This window comes from Antechinus flavipes, chromosome 3 (genome assembly GCF_016432865.1).
Source record: "Antechinus flavipes isolate AdamAnt ecotype Samford, QLD, Australia chromosome 3, AdamAnt_v2, whole genome shotgun sequence".
Classification (NCBI taxonomy): Eukaryota; Metazoa; Chordata; class Mammalia; order Dasyuromorphia; family Dasyuridae; genus Antechinus; species Antechinus flavipes.
In genome coordinates, this window is record NC_067400.1 from 420,856,959 (window position 1) to 420,878,234 (window position 21,276).

The following is a 21,276-nucleotide window of genomic DNA, read 5'->3' on the forward strand; positions in this document are numbered from 1 at the left end:
AAGTATTTATTAGCTGTGTGGCGCTGGGCAAATCACTTAACTTCTATTTGCCTTAGTTTCCTTCGTGGTAAAATGAGGATAATAACAGTACCTATGTCCCAAAGTTGTTTATAAGGCTCTGATGAGATAATATTTGTAAAACCCTTAGTACAGTGCCTAGCATATAGTTAATGATATTAAATGTCACATATCATTATTATTATTAAATGATAAAGATTTATAGAAAAGTAATTTTTTAAAGTTCTTTTGCAGTTTTTCTTTCACATAATACCTCATGTTCTTGCTTTAACAAGAAAAAAATTGTCTTTAAATTTTGTACCTCTTAAACTTAATTTTAATCTGATTAATATAACACAAGATAATCCAATCTCACACAAAAAAATTGGAGAATCCATAAGGGAGCTGGGCAACAAGGGAAAAAACAGGATCAAATGAAATTTAAAAGCAAATTTCATAAATATTTAAAGAAAAATAATTCCAATATCATATGAAAGATAAAAGATAAAAGATAAAGGAAGGTACCAAGATATCCATCATCAACACTACAGTATCATATAGCTCTAAAATGCAAGCTATAGTGATATGAAAAAGAATACGCATAGGTAAACATGAAATAAAATTATTACTTTTTGTTGATGATATGAAGGTTTACTTGGAATATCTTTGAGTCAACTAAAATTAGTTGAATTAATTGAAACAATAATTTCAGCAAAATTGCAGTATTTTAAATTCACATCAAGTGATCAGTATTTCTGCATATTATCAAGAAAGCAAAAGAGAAAGAGGCAGAAAGAGTAATTTCATTTCAAATAATTACAAAGTATATAAAATACTTGTCAATAAATCTTGTCAATAATTGACAAGTAAATACTTGTCAATAAAGCAATTAGAACCAGAGGAACTCTGAATAAATTACAAAATACTCTTCATTCAAATAAAGCCTCCTAAGCAACTGGAGAATATTAATTACTCACGGCAGGTCATTGTAATAAAATAATAATATTAACTAAATAAATTTAGTTATTTATTGTCATACCAATTGGACCAAATGATCACTTTATGGAATTTGAAAAAAAAATAAAATTGATCTTGAATAAGAAAAGAAGAATCTCAAAGGAATACTTTTTTTTTTTTTTAAGTGACAAGGAAGGGAGCCCAACAGTATCAATTCTCAAACTATATACAAAGCGGTAATCATCAAAATGAATGGTGATGAAGAACACGGTTCAGAAAAACCTGGAAAGAATTATATGAGCTGATGCAAAATCAAGTGAGCAGAACCAGGAGAACATTGTACAAAGGAACAGCAATTTTGTAACAATAATCATTTTTGAAAGATTTAACTATTCTGATTAATACAATGATCCATGACAATTCCAAAGAACTCATGATGAAAAATGCTATCCACCAATGAACTCTGGGTGCAGATTGAAACATAGTTTTCTCACTATATTTTTCTTGCTTCCCCCTCCCCCCCTTTAGTATGGCTGAGTTGGAAATGTTTTGCATGATGTCCTATGTATAATGTATATATTATTTCCTATAGGTAAAGGAGGAAAAGAAGAAAATTTGGAACTGAAACATTTAAAATAATAATAAAGCAATTAGAAAATAAAAAATATTGAAGGAATAGTTTCAGAAAAACCTAGAGAAAGGTAATGAACTGGTGCAAGTTGAAGTGAAAAAAAAAAAACCAAGAGAACAACTTATCCATTAAGAACATTGTAAAGACAAATAACTTTGAAACACTTAAGAACTCTGATCAACTCAATGACCAACTACAATCTCAGAAGACTTTGGATGAAACATGCTGTCCATCTCCTGTGAGAAAAGTGATGAATTCAGGGTGTGGAATGAAATGTCTGTTATTTTGATATGGCCTATTTTGCTTCACATGCCTATTTGCCACAAGGATTTTGCTTTTATTTTTCAATGGGAAAGGGGGTGAAAGGGAGAGAAGGTGGATGTTTGTCAACTGAAAAAATGAAGGAAAGGTAGGAAAGTAACCAGAAGCTCTGCTATATGCCAGGAACTATGCTACACATATTAGAAATATTACTTCATTTGACCCTAACAGCCCCCCTGTATAATGTGTGCTATTATCTCTATTTTACAGTTAAGGAACTTTTGTCAGATATAAGGAATTTGCCCATGATAACATGGCTAATAAGTATCTGAAGCTGAATTTGAATCCAGGTCTTCCTGCCTCCACAAGAGACAGAGAGACAAGGAGAAAGAAGAAGAGAAGGAGATGGAAACAGAAGGAGGAAAAATATTGGGGAGGAAGATTTCTGCTTGTCTCTGACAATAGAAGTTTTATTGTTACATTATTTTTCCACAAAAATCTTACTCTAATGTGTCAACATGGTATGGTGTATGGTGGGGACTGCAGGTTTTTAAAGTTTATGCTGACTCACAATTTAAAAAAAAATGAATGTTAAAATTTGTTTTCACATGTAATTGGGAAAATTTTTTTTGAAAGTTTAGGCCAGCTGAAGAGACTTACAAGAACTGATGCTAAATGAAATCAGCAGAACAGGAGATCATTGTACACAGCAACGAGAAAATTATATGAAGATCAATTCTGATGGATATGGCCCTCTTCAACAATAAGATGATTCAGATCAGTTCTAATGATCCTGTGATGAAGAGAGCCATCTACACCCAGAGAGAGGACTGTGGGAACTGAGTTGGTTCTCAGCATAGCCATTTTTACTCTTTTTGTTATTTGCTTGCATTTTATTTTTTCTCATTTTTTCCAGTTTGATTTGATTTTTCTTGTACAGCAAGATAATTGTATAAGTATATATATATACATATATATGCCTCTATTGGATTTAACATATATTTCTACCATGTTTAACATATATTTTAACATGTTTTAGCATGTATTGGATTACTTGCCATCTAGGGGAGGGGGTAGAGGGAGGGGGAAAATTGGAATACAAAGTTTTGCAAAGATTAATCTTTGATGAAGAATTATCCATACATATGTTTTAAAAAATAAAAAGCTTTTTAAAAAAAAAGTTTATGCCAGAAGAAGAAAGGCTCTTAGAAGTGCTAGAAGGATGTGGTTCTAGTAAGTTATAACTGTTGTACAAGAAGCAGAGGTGTATCCAGGTATCAGTGAAGGTGCAGTGTTCTATGAGCAAAGCAGATTGGATTTACCCGGAAGAAATGCGAGATGCACAAAGCTAGAGAAGGCATACCAAATGTTCACAGGGACTACTTGTGTACGACTTGTGCAGAGCATTCTGAGCTCTTACTGGTCTAATCAGCCATAGTCAACTTTTATAGAGTAATGTCATTCTGGTCCTCTTCACGAACAAAGTACAACCAAACAACTAACCATACAAAGTCATGAATTATTTCCTCATGACAATCCTTGAAAAAAAAATATCCCTCAATACCATGCAGCTCCCTTTAGCTTTGACAGGTACCATGACTAATTAGCAAAAAAGGGGGCAGAAGTTTTGGAGAATCACAACTTTCATGCACTTTTAACATAATCACTGTGACTCTAAATGGGAAGGCATGTTCAAATGATCTGGTCACCACTTATTGAAGAAACCAAACCGAATATTTATTTGCATCCTTTTTCTTTTTAAATCTTTTAAAACAGTTACAAGGAAGGTACAGCTAAAATGAAGAAAGCCTCACAAATTCCCATAAAATAAAGTAATGAAGTCACAGAGTTGATTTTATTGTGTGCCCAAGGGCAACAAGACATTATTTTATGGGATACTTGGTCAATTGCACTATTCCTGATAACTACTTGCTGACTGATGAGTCTAAGCTAAAAGACCATGATAAAGATAAAGCAGCTTAAACAAGAACCTCATAAAATTCTTCAAACTTAGTGTATACTTTTATATTGGCTTCAGTGCAGTGGGGGAAGATGGTGAAAAAAGAAAATGTTGGAAATCATGGTTTATGATCAAGAAAAAATGAGAACAAAGACTCCAAGTAATCTCCCAAATTCTTATGCCTCTATATCTGGAACACTCTAAAAATATTTGATTAATGATTTATTAACATTTTGTATTAAACTTCAATAAAACTAACTGAATTTGCTTCTTAATAATTAAAGTTAACAAGTATTTATTATAAACTAATATCTAGCACTGTTTTATACTTCAGGGATGAAAGGAAGGATATATAAGGTACATTGTCCTGAGGGGCCTCGAGAATTTAGTTGTACAAAATAAGCCTCATATATACATAAAAGTTAAAATCAGTAGGCATTAAATGCTTATTATCTGCCAGACTGGGAAGAAAAAATAAAATTTAGATAGTCCCCCAAAGAGTTTAAGTTCCACTAGAAACGATTCAGATAAATATCAAATCCTACATCATGTACCAGAGACAACTAATATAGAAGCTCATTTCTTTTGTTTGCTTTTGAAGGAAATAGCAAGATCACCTGAAAATAGTTTTTCTACAAAAATTGGTAGTTATTTCTATTTCTATAATAGAAGTTAAAGAGACTTTTTACCTTACATAGGCCTTTAGAACAGTATATTCTTTCTAGCAACTATTTAGAATTCCAGATTTTGAAGGTATTTTATGCATGATTTTATAGCCCTTTGGATAAAGATCATATCTTTTGATGATTTACCAACTGGGAAATTTTTTTAAATAATTTTTTTATAAATTTGATTCAGTTCTCTATTTGAGAAATGAGACCTTCATCAGAGAAATTTGCTTCAAAATTCTTTTCACAATGAAAACTGCTAACTGTATTTCTCACTCATTTATCATCTTTCTCATATATCAGATTTTGTGAGAAGTATGGAACATTAGAAAAAGGACTAGACTGGGGAGTCACAAGCCCTAAATTTTCAAATCTTGGCTCTACTACTTCCTACATTATATGGCATTGGGCAAGGTAGGTAAGGAACAAGCACTTATTAAACACTTACTGTATGCCATGAATTGTGCTAAATGCTTGAGGTACAAATGGAAGCAAAAAAGAAGGCAGACCCTTCAAAGAGCTTACATTCTAATGGAGGAAGACAAAAAAAAGGGGGGGGGAGAAGGGGGAAGGGAAGGATTGGAGGCCATAGTGGCAAAGTCTTTAGAGTAAAAAGCATAGCCAATACAAGAAATTAAATATGGTCTGTGTGGGAGGAGGAGGAGGAAGAGGCTGGAATGGCAGAAGGAAATTATCAGGTAAGAAAATCCAAGGTTCTGAGGGAAGATCCAGGGTGAGAAAGCAGCTGTCATAGCAGCAACAGAAACAGGGACAGTTGGAGAATAAAGATGGAAGTTCTGGGCAAATCATTTTATTTCCTGGGTCACAAGTTTTGTTTATAAAAAGATAAGGTTTGGGCTAGATGATCTTTCAGTTTTCTTCTAACTCTAAATCTGCGCTCTCAATCTTATGAAATCTGCTTATGGCACCATCATCATTCTGTTGAGTTCATGTGGCTTCTACCTTCTAACCTGTTTCATTCCCTCATTGGACAATCTATTTCTCTTTCTCAAGCAAAGTAAGACCTCTTATGGCTGTGTTCCTGATAAAACCCGTAAAATCAAGTTGAAACACTTTCTTTGAAATGATCTGATTTGCAAGAATGAGCCATCATTGTTCCCAACACAGAATGGACAACTAATATTCAAGATAAAAAACAAAAAACAAAAATGGTTATTTATTCAGCAATAAATGTCAAGTCTTATAAGATGAAAAGTAATAGAACTAAATGTGAAATTTTACACTTACATTAAAAAAAACTCCAAACACTGCAAGCAGAAGATGAGGTGGCTAAATAATAGTTCATATGATAAAGATCTGGAGATTGTGGGAGAGTTAACAAACTCATTGAGTCAATAGTATGGCCAGCATCCCAAAAACTGATGCAAACTCAGGTTACATTAAAAGAAACAAACAACCCAAAGGGAAATAATAGAGCTGATATACTGTGCCATGGAACACCAGGGGTTCCAATCTATGGGCTATAGTTTAGAAATGCCAGTGAGAAGTTAATATTTGTTTAGAGGGTGATCAACATAGAAAAGGAACCAGGGATCACATGTCATTAGGATCAGTTAAAGCAAGCAAAGAAATTCAAACTAGAGATGACTCTTCTGGGACAAGAGAATTTTCTGGTTTTTTTAAATATATATTTTATTTTATTTTAATAATAATTTTATATTGACAGAATCCATGCCAGGGTAATTTTTTTTTTTACAACATTATCCCTTGTACTCGCTTCTGTTCCTATTTTTCCCCTCCCTCCCTCCACCCCCTCCCCTAGATGGCAAGCAGTCCTATATATGTTATATATGTTGCAGTATATCCTAGATACAATATATGTTTGCAGAACCGAACAGTTCTCTTGTTGCACAGGGAGAATTGGATTCAGAAGGTAAAAATAACCCGGGAAGAAAAATAAAAATGCAAATAGTTCACATTCATTTCCCAGTGTTCTTTCTTTGGATGTAGCTGCTTCTGTCCATCATTTATCAATTGAAACTGAGTTAGGTCTCTTTGCCAAAGAAATCCACTTCCATCAGAATACATCCTCATACAATATCGTTGTTGAAGTGTATGATGATCTCCTGGTTCTGCTGATTTCACTTAGCATCTGTTCATCTAAGTCTCTCCAAGCCTCTCTGTATTCATCCTGCTGGTCATTTCTTACAGAACAATAATATTCCATAACATTCATATACCACAATTTACCCAACCATTCTCCAATTGATGGGCATCCATTTGATTTCCAGTTTCTAGTCACTACAAACAGGGCTGCCACAAACATTTTGGCACATACAGGTCCCTTTCCCTTCTTTAGTATCTCTTTGGGATATAAGTCCAGTAGAAACACTGCTGGATCAAAGGGTATGCACAGTTTGATAACTTTTTGGGCATAATTCTAGATTGCTCTCCAGAATGGTTGGATTCATTCACAACTCCACCAACAATGCATCAGTGTCCCAGTTTTCCCGCATCCCCTCCAACATTCATCATTATTTTTTCCTGTCATCTTAGCCAATCTGACAGGTGTGTAGTGGTATCTCAGAGTTGTCTTAATTTGCATTTCTCTGATCAATAGTGATTTGGAACACTCTTTCATATGAGTGGTAATAGTTTCAATTTTATCATCTGAAAATCGTTCATATCCTTTGACCATTTATCACTTGGAGAATGGCTTGATTTCTTATAAATTTGAGTCAGTTCTCTATATATTTTGGAAATGAGGCCTTTATCAGAACCTTTAACTGTGAAGATGTTTTCCCAGTTTGTTGCTTCCCTTCTAATCTTGTTTGCATTAGTTTTGTTTGTACAAAGGCTTTTTAATTTGATATAATCAAAATTTTCTATTTTGTGATCAGTAATGGTCTCTAGTTCATCTTTAGTTGCAAATTTCTTTCTTCTCCACAAGTCTGAGAGATAAACTATCCTATGTTCCTCTAATTTATTTATAATCTCGTTTTTTATGCCTAGGTAACAAGAGAATTTTCAAGTATTTCAAAAGGGAAAAGGAATTATATCTGTTTTAATTGGTTCATTTGGATCACTTATAGTCCTTCTACTTGTCTGTAGATCTCAAACATTCAAAACTAACATATATAATGTTTTCTATATGGCCTTAAATTCTTGACTCTGGAGAGGAGTTATTAAAGGTCACAAAGCTAGGTCCTGAATTAGTAAGTGAAGAAAAATCTCCCTGGTTAATATGCTTTCTTCCAGACACATTAGATTATTTGTTAAAATAAGCCAATCATCCAGATCCACCCAGCCTGTCCTATTAGAGATACTGTTAAGAATCTCATGAGCCATAGTCACAAGTGAAATACCTTTCCTTGGGAGGCAGAGTCAAGATGGCAGAGTAAAGGCAAATATCTTTAAATAAGACTCAAAACAAATTTTAAAGCATCAGAACCCACCACAAGAGGGAGTGAACAACTTTTCAGTCAAAAACAATTAAGAAGTCGGCAGAAAAGATGTGTTTCCCTAGGCTGAGAGTGCAACACAGTCCTTGCCAGCACTGACCAGTTTGCAGAAAACCAGGATTGGCCCTTGGGAGCCACTCAATCAGTAACTTTCACAGATGATGAGGGCCTCAGACAAGCGGTCAGAAGAAGCTACAGGTCTCTTCTAGCACAGAGGCAGGTCTCTGTTGCTTTTTCTATACTCAGATCTAGGAAGCAGCCCTGGCTCACAGTCCCAGGGTGAGGGGGGGCATGAGCATTTAGAACTCATAGCCAGAGTGGATCAAAGACCCTTCTCACAGTACCGGGGCAGAAAAGAGTGCTTGTGGTCCCTCAAAAACCAGAGCATAGGCCAGGAGAGTAATAAACACACTTCTCCTTAGATCAGATCACCTTGAAAGAACTGAAAACTAGATCCCTAGAAGGAACTTTGAAAACAGATGCAAAAATCCCATGAAACTAGGGAGAATGCATTCTCCATCTTGGAAACAGGGCTGTACTTTAACAAAGAATTAAAAGCCAAGTAATAGGCTGGGAAAATGAGCAAACAAGAGAAAAAAAGACTCTGACCAAAGAAAGTCATTATGGTGACAAGGAATATTAAAATACACAGGAAGACCTCAAAAGGGATTCTAAAATTCAAGTAAGAAAAGTAGAAGAATAATTGGGAAGAGAAATGAGAGTGATGCAAAAGGAAGTACAAAAGGCTAATGAGAAGAATGCCTTTAAAATGCCTTAAAAAGCCAAATTCCCAAATGGGAAAGGAGGTACAAAAACTCACTAAGAGAACTAATTCCTTAAAAATCAGAATTGAGCAAAGAGAAGCTAATGACTATAAGAACCAAGAAACAATAAAATAAAACCAAAAGAGTGGAAAAAAATAGAAAATGTGAAATATCTCCTTGGGAAACCAACTGATCTAGATCCAGGAAAGAGAATTTAAAAATTATAGGTTTACCTGAAACCCATGATCAGAAAAAAAAAAAAAAAAAGGCCTGGACATCATCTTTTGAGAAGTTATCAAAGAAAACTGTCCCAATATTCTAGAACCAGAGGGTAAAATAGAAATGAAAAGAATCTACCAATTACCTTCTTTTTTTTCCTGAGGCAACTGGGGTTAAATGACATGCCCACAGTCACACAGGTATGAAATGTTAAGTGTCTGAGACCAGATTTGAACTCAAGTCCTCCAAACTTCAGGGCTGGTGCTCTATTCACTACACCACCTAGCTGCCCCTACCAATCTCTTCTGAAAGAGATGCCAAGATGAAAACTCCTAGGAATATTATAGCCAGGTTTTAGACCCCCCAGGTCAATGAGAAAATACTGAAAGCATCCAGAGAGAAACAAGTATAGTAAAGCCACACTCAGGATAACACAAGATTTAGCAGCTTCTACATTAAAGGATAAGAGGGCTTGGAATATAATATTCTACAGAGCAAAGGAATTAGAATTTCAATCAAGAAATATCTTTTCTTCATAGAATGAGGGTTTTTTCAACTGGTCCCTTCCAATTCCAACTCAAGACAATGAAATCACAGAAGGGACAAATGAAGAAAAATCAAATGAAAGAAAACAAAACATATGGGACTATAATTAAGACTAGCTTAGAAAAATGGATTGTTCATCAAAAGTAAGTTGGAGCAAAGGGTGGTTTCATAATGAAGAATAAAAGTATGTTGATATCTTGCAGACTTAATGACAATTTACCATTGGTATTTGGTCAAATTTGTGACCAAAATAAAATATCTATTGCATATTAATTTTTAAAAAGGTATAACAAGTTATAAAGTTTATTTAATAATTTTAATTTGTATCAAATGATTTGCAAGCCAATGTATAGTCTTGCCTTCTAAAAACTGAACTTGTAGAAGACTTAGACTATTACTATTATGTTCTATGGGGTGCAGTTGTACCATAGGAGTCCCTAAGTCAAAACAGACATATATATATATATATATATATATATATATATATCTCCTTCATATGTCCTTCATGGTTGATTTGAATGTTCATATAACTTAGTCATTTACAATTACTCTTTGAACAATATTGCAATTATTGTATACAATGTTCTCTTAGTTATGCCCATTTTACTCTTCATTATTTCATGCATTTCTCCATATTTTTCTAATATCAAGCTACTCCTTACAGTGCTATGTATGTATATACATGTGTATATGCATATATACACATTTACATATGTATATGTTCCAAAACAATTATATACCATAACTTATTCAGCCATTCCCCACTGATGGACAGCCCTTTAATTTCTAGTTCTTTGCCCTCACAAAGAGATATGCTATAAATATTTTAGAATGTATATATTATTTTCCTTTTCTCCTAATAACAGATCTAATAATGGTGTTGCTGGGTCAAAGGGTATAAAACATTTTTATAACTCTTTGGGCATCATTCAAAATAGCTCCCCAAAATGATAGATCAATTCGCTATTCTACCAACAATGTATTAGTGTCCCAATTTTTCAGCATTTGGCATTTTCTCTATCATGTTAGCCACTTTAGGTGTGAGATGGTACCTCAAAATTGTTTTAATTTGCATTTCTCTAATCAATAATGATTTTTTCATATGCCTATATCTAGCTTTGATTTCTTTCAAAAACATGTTCATGTCCTTTGACTATCAGTTAATTGGAAATGACTTGTTCTTATAAATTTGATCCAGTTCTCTCTCTATATGAGATATGAGGTCTAAATTTGAGGAATTGTTTGTAAATTTTCCCCAAATTTTCTGCTTTCTTCCTAATCTTGGCTACATTTTATACATACAAAATATTTAAAATTTAATGTAGTTAAAATTATTCATTTCATATTCCACAATGTTTTTTCTATTGTTTATTTATACATTCTTCTATTAGTCATAAATTTGATAGGAAATATGTTCCACGCTCAACTTATAGCTCAATTTACTTATATCTCCCTTTATCTCTAGGTCATATATATATTTTGAACTTGGTAAATAGTGTAAGATGTGGTCTATATCTAGTTAATGACAGACTGCTTTCCAGTTTTCCCAGTAATTTTTTTAAACAAAATACTGAGTTCTTATCCCAAAAGCTTAGATGTTCAAATCATCAAATGAAAGGTTACTATAATCATTTACTACCATGTATTATACTTTATTCTACTGATCCACCATTCCATTTCTTAGTACCATATATTTATCTAAAACAAAATAAAAAGAAAAAAACAAGTGTAAAAATTAAGAAAAGGAAAATAAAATTTAAAAACATGACATTGTCATGTGCCCAGCAGAGGAATCAAAATATGTAAAAATAAAATTTCATTTCAAAAAAGCATATATAATAATAGAAGATATTATATATTTGTGACTGTCCATCTTTTCTTTATTTCCTTGTAGATTATTCTTCTGTTCTTTGCTGTGTACGTTTTGCTTTATTTTTCCCCCCTTTCATCTAACCCTATCTCCCCCAAGCGGGTTATATTGAAGCATGGGTATATATATATTTTTTCATACTACACACATACATACATCTATATACACACATACATCTACATGCATAGACACACACACACATATATATATATACATACAAATTTACATATAGATGTATTTAAAATAATAATATGGCTGACATATAATATAGATTTCTCTCTTAATTGAAACTTTTATGTTTGATTTAAGTCAGACTTTGAGATCAATGATTACTAACCCTATTTTTTCTAATAAATTTTACTCCTGATCCTTGTTAATGATTATGTTTATTTTTTGTTTCCCAAATCTGCTAACTTTTCTACTTTAATTCTACTTAACTTGCCTAGTTATTAGTTTACCTCTTTCTTACCCATGGTTCCTTTATTTTCTTCTCCATCCCTCTCTCCATTTTTATCCCCTTTCCATTAATTTACATACTTTGTCCCACTGCCATGAATCTACACACCCTTCTATACTCCACCTTATCCTATTCCCTTTCCCCTATTTCTTTATAGATATATTATGAATATTATAGATATTCTATATATTTATAAATGAAATATGCATGTATTGTTCCCTGTTTAACCCATTCCTAATCTAAGTAGGCTTTAAGGAGGTTCTCCACACCTCTAATGACTCTGTGTTGGTTTAATCTAAGTAGGCTTTAAGGAGGTTCTCCACACCTCTAATGCCTCTGTGTTGGTTTTTCCTCCGTACCTCATTATAACCTAATTGCTATTTTACCTTTTCCTAGTCAACTTTTGCTTTTTTAGAGTCAGATCATACTCAATTATGCCCCAATCTTTCTTTTGAACTATCCAATTTACTGATATAAGTCTTAAAACATGTGGCTTAGATTTCCATGTAAAAAACATGTCCTTGTTGAGTCCCTTGAAATTAATTTTTGATGTTGTCTCTTATATGAAAAATTTTCTATTGAGTTCAGGTTTGATTGAGACAAGTCCTGAAAATCTGCAAAGTTCAATGAATGTCTTTTTTTTTTTTTTTCATTCAATATCATGGTTAGTTTTGCCGGATGTATTTTTGGTTACAAACCTAGTTCTTTAGATTGCTGTACATAATATTCCAGACTGTGACTTTTTATTGTAGCTACTGATAAATTCTGTGCAGTTTTAATTGTACTGCAGAATAGTTGGAGTTTATTTGTTTCTTATAGAAATTTACTTTTTGATCTGGGAGTTTCAAAATTTAGCAATAATATTCCTATGTGTTTTCCTTACAAGATCACTTTGAGATGGTGATTGCTAGATTTTTTTTTCCTATTTCTACTTTCCTCTTATATTCTATCATTCTAGGAAAATTGTCTTTGACTACTTTTTGTATTATTGTTTCAAGGTTCTTTTTTTTTTTTTTTTTGGTCACAGATTTCAAATAGTCCAATTATCTTGTTTTCTTAATCTGTTCTCTACAACTATTGTTTTTCTTATGTTTCACATTTTCTTTTTTTTTTTTCTTCTTCTTTAAGATTCTGGATTCCTTTTCTAATTGGTTAACTTTTTTCACAACTGTCTTGTTTTTTTCAGATGGTTTTTAATTTTAATTTTTAGTTTTTCTTCAATCATTTAATTTTAAAAATCTTTTTGAGTTCTATAAATTTTCTCTACACAGGGAACCATTTAATGTCACCCTTCACCCTTTGAGATAAATTTTTTTTTTTTTTAAACTTCACTGTCCTCTGAATGTGAACCTTGGTTTTCCCTATTCCCATATAGTAAGCTTCTGATGTTAGGTTTTTTTCCTTTACCTGTTCATTTTTTTAAAATGAGAACTATTAGTGTGTTTCTAGTCCTGGAGCAGGGATGGTGCCTCTGGCTTCATTTCAGCTCTCCCCTCTGGCCTGGTACACCAGCCAGGAGTATTCCTGCCCCACTCCTTCTGCATTCACCAACTATGCTGGTTCCTTATCTCCCAGGACTGTTTCAGCAGTGCAGCTGGCCTGGTATTCCTAATCAGCAGAGGTTCTCTCTTGTACTCAAGATACCCTTCCTCTTGAAGTGTTATATAGTTGTTGTTGATTTTTGTAAGTTTATTTTATATCATCATTGATAACTTTGGCACATAGAGGGCAATCAGGATGTTGAGGACAATGAGGTTACCTCACTGTCAGACCAGATGAGGGTAGGTTGAAGGTCTCCACCTTCAGAAGAGATTTTCAAACAAAGGCTGGATGCTCTATTGTCAAGTGTTATAAAAGAAGCTCTGGTTCACAAATGGACTTACTAGTTGCTGAGGCTTCTTTCAAATTTTTTAACAAAACAATCGTGTTCTGTAAAACCTTAATTAGCCTGTCCTTTAAGAGAAAAAAAATGAGGGCATTACATTTTTAGCTGAAATACCAAGACAAAGAAATAAACTGTAGCAGGGATTCGTTTTTTTTTTTTTTTTTTTCCTGAAGCAATTGGGGTTAAGTGACTTGCCCAGGGGCATGCATTTAGGAAGTATTATGTGTCTGAGACCAGATATGAAGTCAGATCCTTCTGACTTCAGGGCTGGTACTCTATCCACTGCACCACCTAGCTGCCCAGGGGCTCACTTTTTAAAGCAACTTCGAAAAAATGTCTTTGGACTCACAGATTTCAATCTCTTCCAACTGTAATGCTCTATATTTAGGATTCAATATCTCAAAAGATTGGAAGATTGGAAAAGAGAGGTACACTCTACTAAAATAGATCGCAACTCCTTCATACCTTAGTAAACACTTTCACAAATTGCTGTGCTTAAAAAAAGAATCAACCATCAATTGATGGCCAACTTTTTGGTGGTCAGTTCTTTTAATCTTGCCTTGGCTGGTCCTCTGAGGGTAAAGGAATAGTTCACAAGCTATTTGAAACCTTTGTTGGTTGGCAGGACCCACTAAAGCTGTTTTCTTAATGCACAGACTTTTTAGAAACCAAGTTCATCTCCACATTATGGGGATCAATTCAGGGTGGGTCTCTGCCGGCAGTCCAATACTTTCAACTCTTTTTGCTTTTTAAAACCCTTTGCAACTTGGTACCATTACCATTCCAGCCTCATTTTACATTACTACCTGATCTGTGAGCCAATAAAACTGGCCTTTTCTCCTGTATATGGTGATTCATGTCCTACATCTATTGTACTTGCCTGAAATGTACTCCCTTCATCCTCACTTCTATCTAGTAGAATGAATCCCTCATTCATTTCAAAATGCATCTCAAGTATTACTTTCTATGTGAAGTTTTCCTGATCCTCCCTCAATTGTTAGTGCCCTTTCTTTCTAAGTTTTGTTGTTCAGTCATTTTTCAGTCATGTCCAACTCTCTGTGATCCCATTACTTGGCAAAGATACTGGAATGGTTTTCGATTTCCTTCTCCAGTTCATTTTACAGATGAGGAAACTGAGGCAAACGGAGTTAAGTGGTTTGTCCAGGGTCACACAGCTAGTGAGTGTCTGAGATGTGATTTGAACATGTGTCTTCCTGACTGGACCACCAGTTCTCTACTGCATCACCTAACCGCCCCATTTCTTGTAGATATTTAGTCAGTATATAATTGTTTGATCAGATAGGATCTAAACTGCTTGGGAGCAGAGAGTGTTTCATTTCCTGTTTTTGTATATTCAACTCCTAAAGCCTGGCAAATAGTAGGCATTTAAGTGCTTCATGATTATCATGACATTCAAAATGATTTAGATACTTCAAGATGCTGAAATTTTAAAAATTTCAATTATGTTCATGGTATTCCACTATAAGGCAAGAAGTTAGATGAATTTACAATACATTAAGCAGATTATCCAGAATACCTCAATTTTAGAGGCATCTGAGTTTACGGAATTTTTATTGTGTGTCCAAAAGCAAAACTTAAAGTGAACTAAGAAGATAAAAAATGAGGTGGAAAGTAGAAAGTGACCAGATTAGGAAAAATCAGGAGATCAATTTTCCTCCCAAGTTTTCATATATTCCACTTATACTTCTAATCAGTTGGTTGGATAATCCAGTAGGATATTATGACTACAAATAGTAGAAAACAAAACATCCATCTAAAAAAGCAAGCAGAGATTTTGCTTCTAGGAAGTATGTTCTAAATTTATTCAAAAGAAAACATTAGTCTGATACCATTGCTGGAAAGCACAAACCAGCACCAATAATAATAAACAAATTCTCCTGGAATTAAGAGTTTAAGGGGTACAAATTAGTTTTCATAACCAAATACCCACATCCTCTGTAATATTATTTAAGTCTAAGGTCTATTACAATCTTCTAAAAATTCGATTTTTTAAAAAGTAAATTGGACTCATTAGTTTATCAAGTATTATTGGAAATAGATGGAAGAACAGTTCCTATTCTTGTCCATTTTAAATCTAAATAGGAAAAAATCTACGTTCTTAAAAACAAAAGAGACAACGTTTAGTCGTGGGTGTACATTATATAAAATTGAGAATAATTTGTTGTGGAGAGGCTTAAGTCATGGGACGAAGGTATTGAATTTGGAATCACACAATTTGTATTTTGGATTTATCCCAAGACATTTAACTTCTCGGAGACCGTTTCCTCTCTAGGATCTACCTTAAGGAAAAATTGGTTACGTTCAGCCCTGTCTCAATAAGGGAGTGAACAATCAGCATCATTTCTAACTTACAAATAGAATGGCCGGTGTGGATAGAAGGCTGCGCTTTTCAAGAATTTAGAACGTCTCTGTTATAGAACGAGAGCTTAATGGTGCTGAAAGGGGCCAGGGAGACCACAGTCCCAACCCCTTTCACTTTATAGGTGGGGCCGCTGAGACCCAGAAAGAAAGAGGTGAAGTCCTAGAGTCACATGTTCTTTGGGGGACTAGAACCCGACCCGACACCTCCCAGTACAAGGCTTTTTCACGAGTCAGAGGTGGGGGGAGCTGGGAGGGAGAGAGAGAGAGCAGTGCCCGGCATCTTGGTGGCTTTAGGTGAGCCCCACCGGGCGGGACGCCTAGCAATCAGCAGGCACTCCATAAAATCTTGCGGAACTAAATGGATCTTTTTATTTTTTCTTCTCAGTTGCTTAACGCCGAAGTTAGGTTGGGTCGAGGGAAGGGAGGTGTGGAAAGCCATCCCAAGCTTCGGCTTCACTCTTACCTTAGAAAGCACCGTCCTGGAAGCCCCGGAGCTCCGAGAAACGTACCTACAGCGAGGGGAAGAGAAGGTTGGGGGATAAGCCGCAGAACTCAGCAAGACCGGAGGAGAAAGGGAGAAGGGACCCCAGTTCTTCTTACCGGCTCATCTTCCCCTCTTCAGTCGCCAGGTGCCTTCCACCCAAAGAGAAGGACTGACCCGCTGACCCACAGACAGTCACCCCACCCAGCCGGGGCGCGCTCCAGCAGCCCAGCTCTCCGAGCCCAGCCAGAGAAACACTGAGCAGCCCTCTCTGAGACGGCCTGTCTCCTAGGCAACCGCCGCGTTCCACGGGTGAGCCCCGCCCATCGGGGATGGCAGGGGGAGGGGCGAGGGAGAACCGGCGGGGAGGAGGAGGGAAGAAACCTAAGGGGAGGGCCAGGCAAAATAGAGGGGAGACTCGATCAAATAAAGGGGAGGAAGAGAGAAAACGGGAACGGAGGAAACTTTAAGGGGCCAAGAAAAGGAAACAGGAAGCGAGAGATCAGGGGGAGGAGGAAAAGAGAAAAAGAAAAAGAGAAGGGGAGAAAAGGGGGAGGTGGAAAAACAAGGAGGGAAGGAGAAATAGGGAGCAAAAAGGGGAAATAGAGGGGAAAGAAAATAGGAAAGAGGAACTAGAGAGGAGAAGTAGAGTATAGGGGGAAAAGAGGAGGGGGAAAATAAGGAGAGAAAAATTAAAAAGGGGAGGAAGAGGAGGCATGAGGGAGGAGAAATGAAGAGGGAAAAAACAGTTCGAGGAAAGAAAACGAGAGGAAGGCTGTATTGAAGGGTTCCTTGGGTCATCGATTTGCAGTGAAAGGACCTTGGACACGGTCTTTTTCTGTCCCTTCTTTGTTTTAATGAAGGGGAAACGGAGTTAGAAGAATGGAAGGACTTATCCCAGGTTCTACAGGTAGTCGGAGTGACAGTCACATGGCTACAGATACCTGCAAAGGAAGAGAAGGAAGAGTAGGGAAGGAGACGAGGGGAGAAGGGAAAGGAGAGGAGAGAAGCGCAAAGAAGCGGGGAGAAAGAGAAAGGAAAAGGAAGGAGGGGAGAGAAGAGAAAGGGAAAGGAAAAGAGAGGAGGGGAGGAGACAGGAAAAGAGGGGAAAGGAGAAAAGGGTAAGGAAAGCAAAGTTTGGTAGATCTGGGAAGGACTGCAAAAGGGAAAAGCAACAGAGGGACACAGTGCCTGGCACGTAGTAACTACTTAATAAATGTTTGTATCTGAGAGGCTGTAGAGAAGGAAGGTTTTGCTGGCAAAGAACGGACTTAAATTTGCTCAGCTCTCTGAGAGCAAGACTAACAAATATACTCTTGTAGAAAGGCTGAGTCTAACTTTCAATGAAGGACCAACTGTAGTAATGAATGCTCTGCATCCTCTTACATAAAGAAAAATAGCAGACACTCCCATTTGCTAAACTTATACCAATATAGGCTATATTGACAATAACCATATGAGATAAATATTTGGTCCTGTCTGATTTTGTGATCCTATTTAGAGTTTTCTTGTCAGAGATGCTAGAAAGGTTTGTCATTTCCTCCCCCAGCTCATTTTACTGATGAGTAACTGATGTTAACAGGATTAAGTGACTTGTCTAGAGTCATACAGATAGTGTCTAATGCCCAGATCTGAATTCAGAAAAATGAGCTTATTTACTGCTCCACTTAGCTGCCCCTATGAAGTATGTAGTGTTGGTGTTATTTCTACTTTACAAATGAGAAAATTGGAATCAATAGGTTAAGTGACTTTTACTCATGATCATAAAGTAGTAAGTATCTGAGATAGGCTTTGAAATGAGTTCTCCAGACTCCCAATTTCTTACTAGACTTGCTTTTTTCACCATAAAGTAAAAACAAAGAGGCTGAAAGAAAATGTGCCCCTTTGGGAAATTTATCTGGAAAAAATAAAAACAAAAACGACATCAGAGGAAGAACATTGTTTTCCTGGAAATTCTCATGTACAATTTTTTTTTTTTCAGTAGTGTTTTTAATACAGTAAATCACTAGTTTTCTAGGCCTTTTGGTTTTCTTTTTTTGGGAGCTTGCCTTTAACCAACCCATTTGGCTGCTAATTAGTCACGCCACCAAGGGGTAGAGTAGGTGCAGAAAGAGGAAATTCTTGGATCAGTCTTCCTATTATTAGTTGTTAGCTGTAAGAATTTTTAAAGGTGAGGAGATTACTTCCAACAGTGGTGTCAAACTCAAATAGAAACTGTAGGGAAGGATCCTGGGTGGGCTGAAAGTTGGATTAGAAACCTCACATTAACATTATCTGTGTTCTACTGTATTTTTATTTTGTTAGATATTCCCAATTATATTTTTAATCTGCTTCTAGGTAGTGCTGTGGGCAACAATATGGTTGGCTTATAGCAACAAGACCCTTCTAGGTGGTTTGTAAGGTCAAAACTATTTTCATATTAATAAGAATAAATAATTCATAATAGATAAATATTGATAGATATAATTCATGTTTCCTCAATAATTCTTAAGAGTGTAAAGTAGACCTGAGACCAAATCTAAGAACTACTGACCTAAAGAATTTTGATTATCCATTATTTTTATCCCCCATTATTATGGGAAATAAGTTTGTACATTTCTAGGAAATAGACTATAGGTATCTGAAACTACTGCATTTGAGGACTGTTTGCAAAGATTTATTGCTAGGATAGAAATCAGTGAGGTTGCTACTGGGTTTGAGTCCATGAAAAGTTTAAGTCCATGAAAAGTTTGAGTCTAAATATTTTATTCCACCCTTTACTTTCTTTCAGAGCAACTGCCCACCCACATTCACATTTTCTTTATAATGATAAACATTGGGTGAAAATGTTTCAAGATCACAGTGGAGTTGCTGATAACTTTGTTTGAAAAGACAAGGCCAAATTATCACCCTTCCGAATTCCTCAAGTAGATTGTTTAAAAATTTAATTTGGTTAAACAAGGTTTTATCTTGTAAAATAAGCCAAAAAAGAATGTTTCATTACGTTTGTTTGTCAGATCAGCAAGGCAAGGCAACAGGCATTTATTAATTATTTACTATATGCCAGGCACTGTGCTAAGCACTGCATTCAAGGAGTACACAAATCTAATGGGGGAGATAACATGCAAAAAACTATATACAACCAAGATAAATCCTGGGTAAATTGGAGGCAATTTCAGAGGGGAGGGATTAGCATTTTGGGAGATCAGAAAAGGCTTCCTGAAAAAGGTAGAATTTTAACTGAGAGTGGAAGGAAGAGGGGTTGAGGAGAATCAGGACACAGAGTGGAGAAGGCAAAGAATTACTGGAATGGAGGAAGGAAGGGAACACAGCCAGTGAAAATGCTCAGTGGAAATAAATGGAGTGTCTTGTGCAAAATGGGAACAGAAATGTTTCGCATAACTTCATATATACCATCTGGAACTCAAAGTTTTAAAAACAAATATAAAAAATTGTTTTATATGTAACTAAGGGAGATAAAATATTAAATATCAAAATGGCAACATATCTGAAAACAAATTTTAAATGTTCTTGAATTATAATTGTCATGCTATTAAATAATAGAAGAAATTCTTGACAAGTCTCTGCTTTCCTTATTCTATCCTTTTAAGTATAATTAAAAAAATTTTTTTCATAACTTCATATGTGCTTTGTCAATGGGGAAGTAAGGAAGAGAATCTGCAACTCAAAATTTTAAAAACAAATGTAAAAAATTGTTTTACATGAATTGAGGGAAAGAAAAATATTAAATATCAAAATAGCAACATATCTGAAAACAAATTTTAAATGTGTTCTTGAATTATAATTGCTATGTTAGTAAATAATAGAAGAAATTCTTGTCTCTGCTTTCCTTATTCTAGCCTTTAAACTAAAAAAGTGAACAAAGCTTCTTACTACCATCATGACCCCTAATCAAATAGTATATAGCAATAGATCACAATTGTCTTACAAAGTGTTAGATTAAAATTTTTTATTTACTTTTTTGTAAGGAAGGAACTAATGAATACTGATGATATGAAGAAAGGAGTATTTTCTAAATAGGAACAAGATTTAATAATTGTACAAGTGTGAAAATCACTTGTCTCCACACTCATTATTTTTAAAGCATAATAAAAGTGTCATCAATAGACATTTCTTATGCACCTACTATGTGGCAGTCCCCATACTAAGTACTGAGAACAAGCAAAAACCAGTCCTTGCCCCTCTAGGAGCACATAATTCAATAGGGGAGAGTCAATATGCACGTTAACACTGCTTGCCTCAGTTTTCTCATCTGTAAAATGACCTGGAGAAGGAACTGGAAAATCATCCAGTATCTTTGCCAAAAAAATCCCAAATGAGATCATCAAGAGTCAGATGTGAATAGATCACAACAACATGCAAAGAATTCTGTGCAAACAAGATACACAATTTCGGAGGGAAAGTATTAACATTGCGGGAAAGGAGAATCTTGTAGAATGTAGGATTTTAGTTGTGACTTGAAGGAAGCTAGGCAGGTCAGGTGGCAGAGATAGGGAAGGAGAGAATTTCATGCATGAAGTACAGCCAATGAAGATATGCAGAATCAGGAGATAGAATGTCTTGTGCAAAAAATTGCAAGGAGACCAGTGTCATTGGATCTGAGGGGCAAGTAAGTGATTCAGTAGATAGAGAGCTTGACTTAGAGTTAGGAAAACCTGAATTCAAATCCTTGGTAGTTATGACTCTGGAAAAGACCCTTTACCTCAGTTCTTCCATTTCCTCATTAATAATAATAAAAAAAAGGACTAATAAAAGCACCTATTTCCCAGGATTGTT

General features: G+C 35.2%; 1 protein-coding gene across 1 annotated transcript in view; it reads right to left on the bottom strand.

Moving 5' to 3' along the window:
* ERICH2 (glutamate rich 2) overlaps positions 1 to 21,276 on the bottom strand; it is a 118,591-nt gene that overhangs the window by 70,812 nt on the left and 26,503 nt on the right. Inside the window, exons 2-3 of the mRNA XM_051990667.1 lie at positions 16,620 to 16,884; positions 16,483 to 16,528 (exon numbers count right to left, since the gene is read on the bottom strand). Of these exons, the coding sequence (XP_051846627.1) occupies positions 16,483 to 16,528; positions 16,620 to 16,884 (311 nt within the window). The remainder of the gene's footprint in view (positions 1 to 16,482; positions 16,529 to 16,619; positions 16,885 to 21,276) is intronic.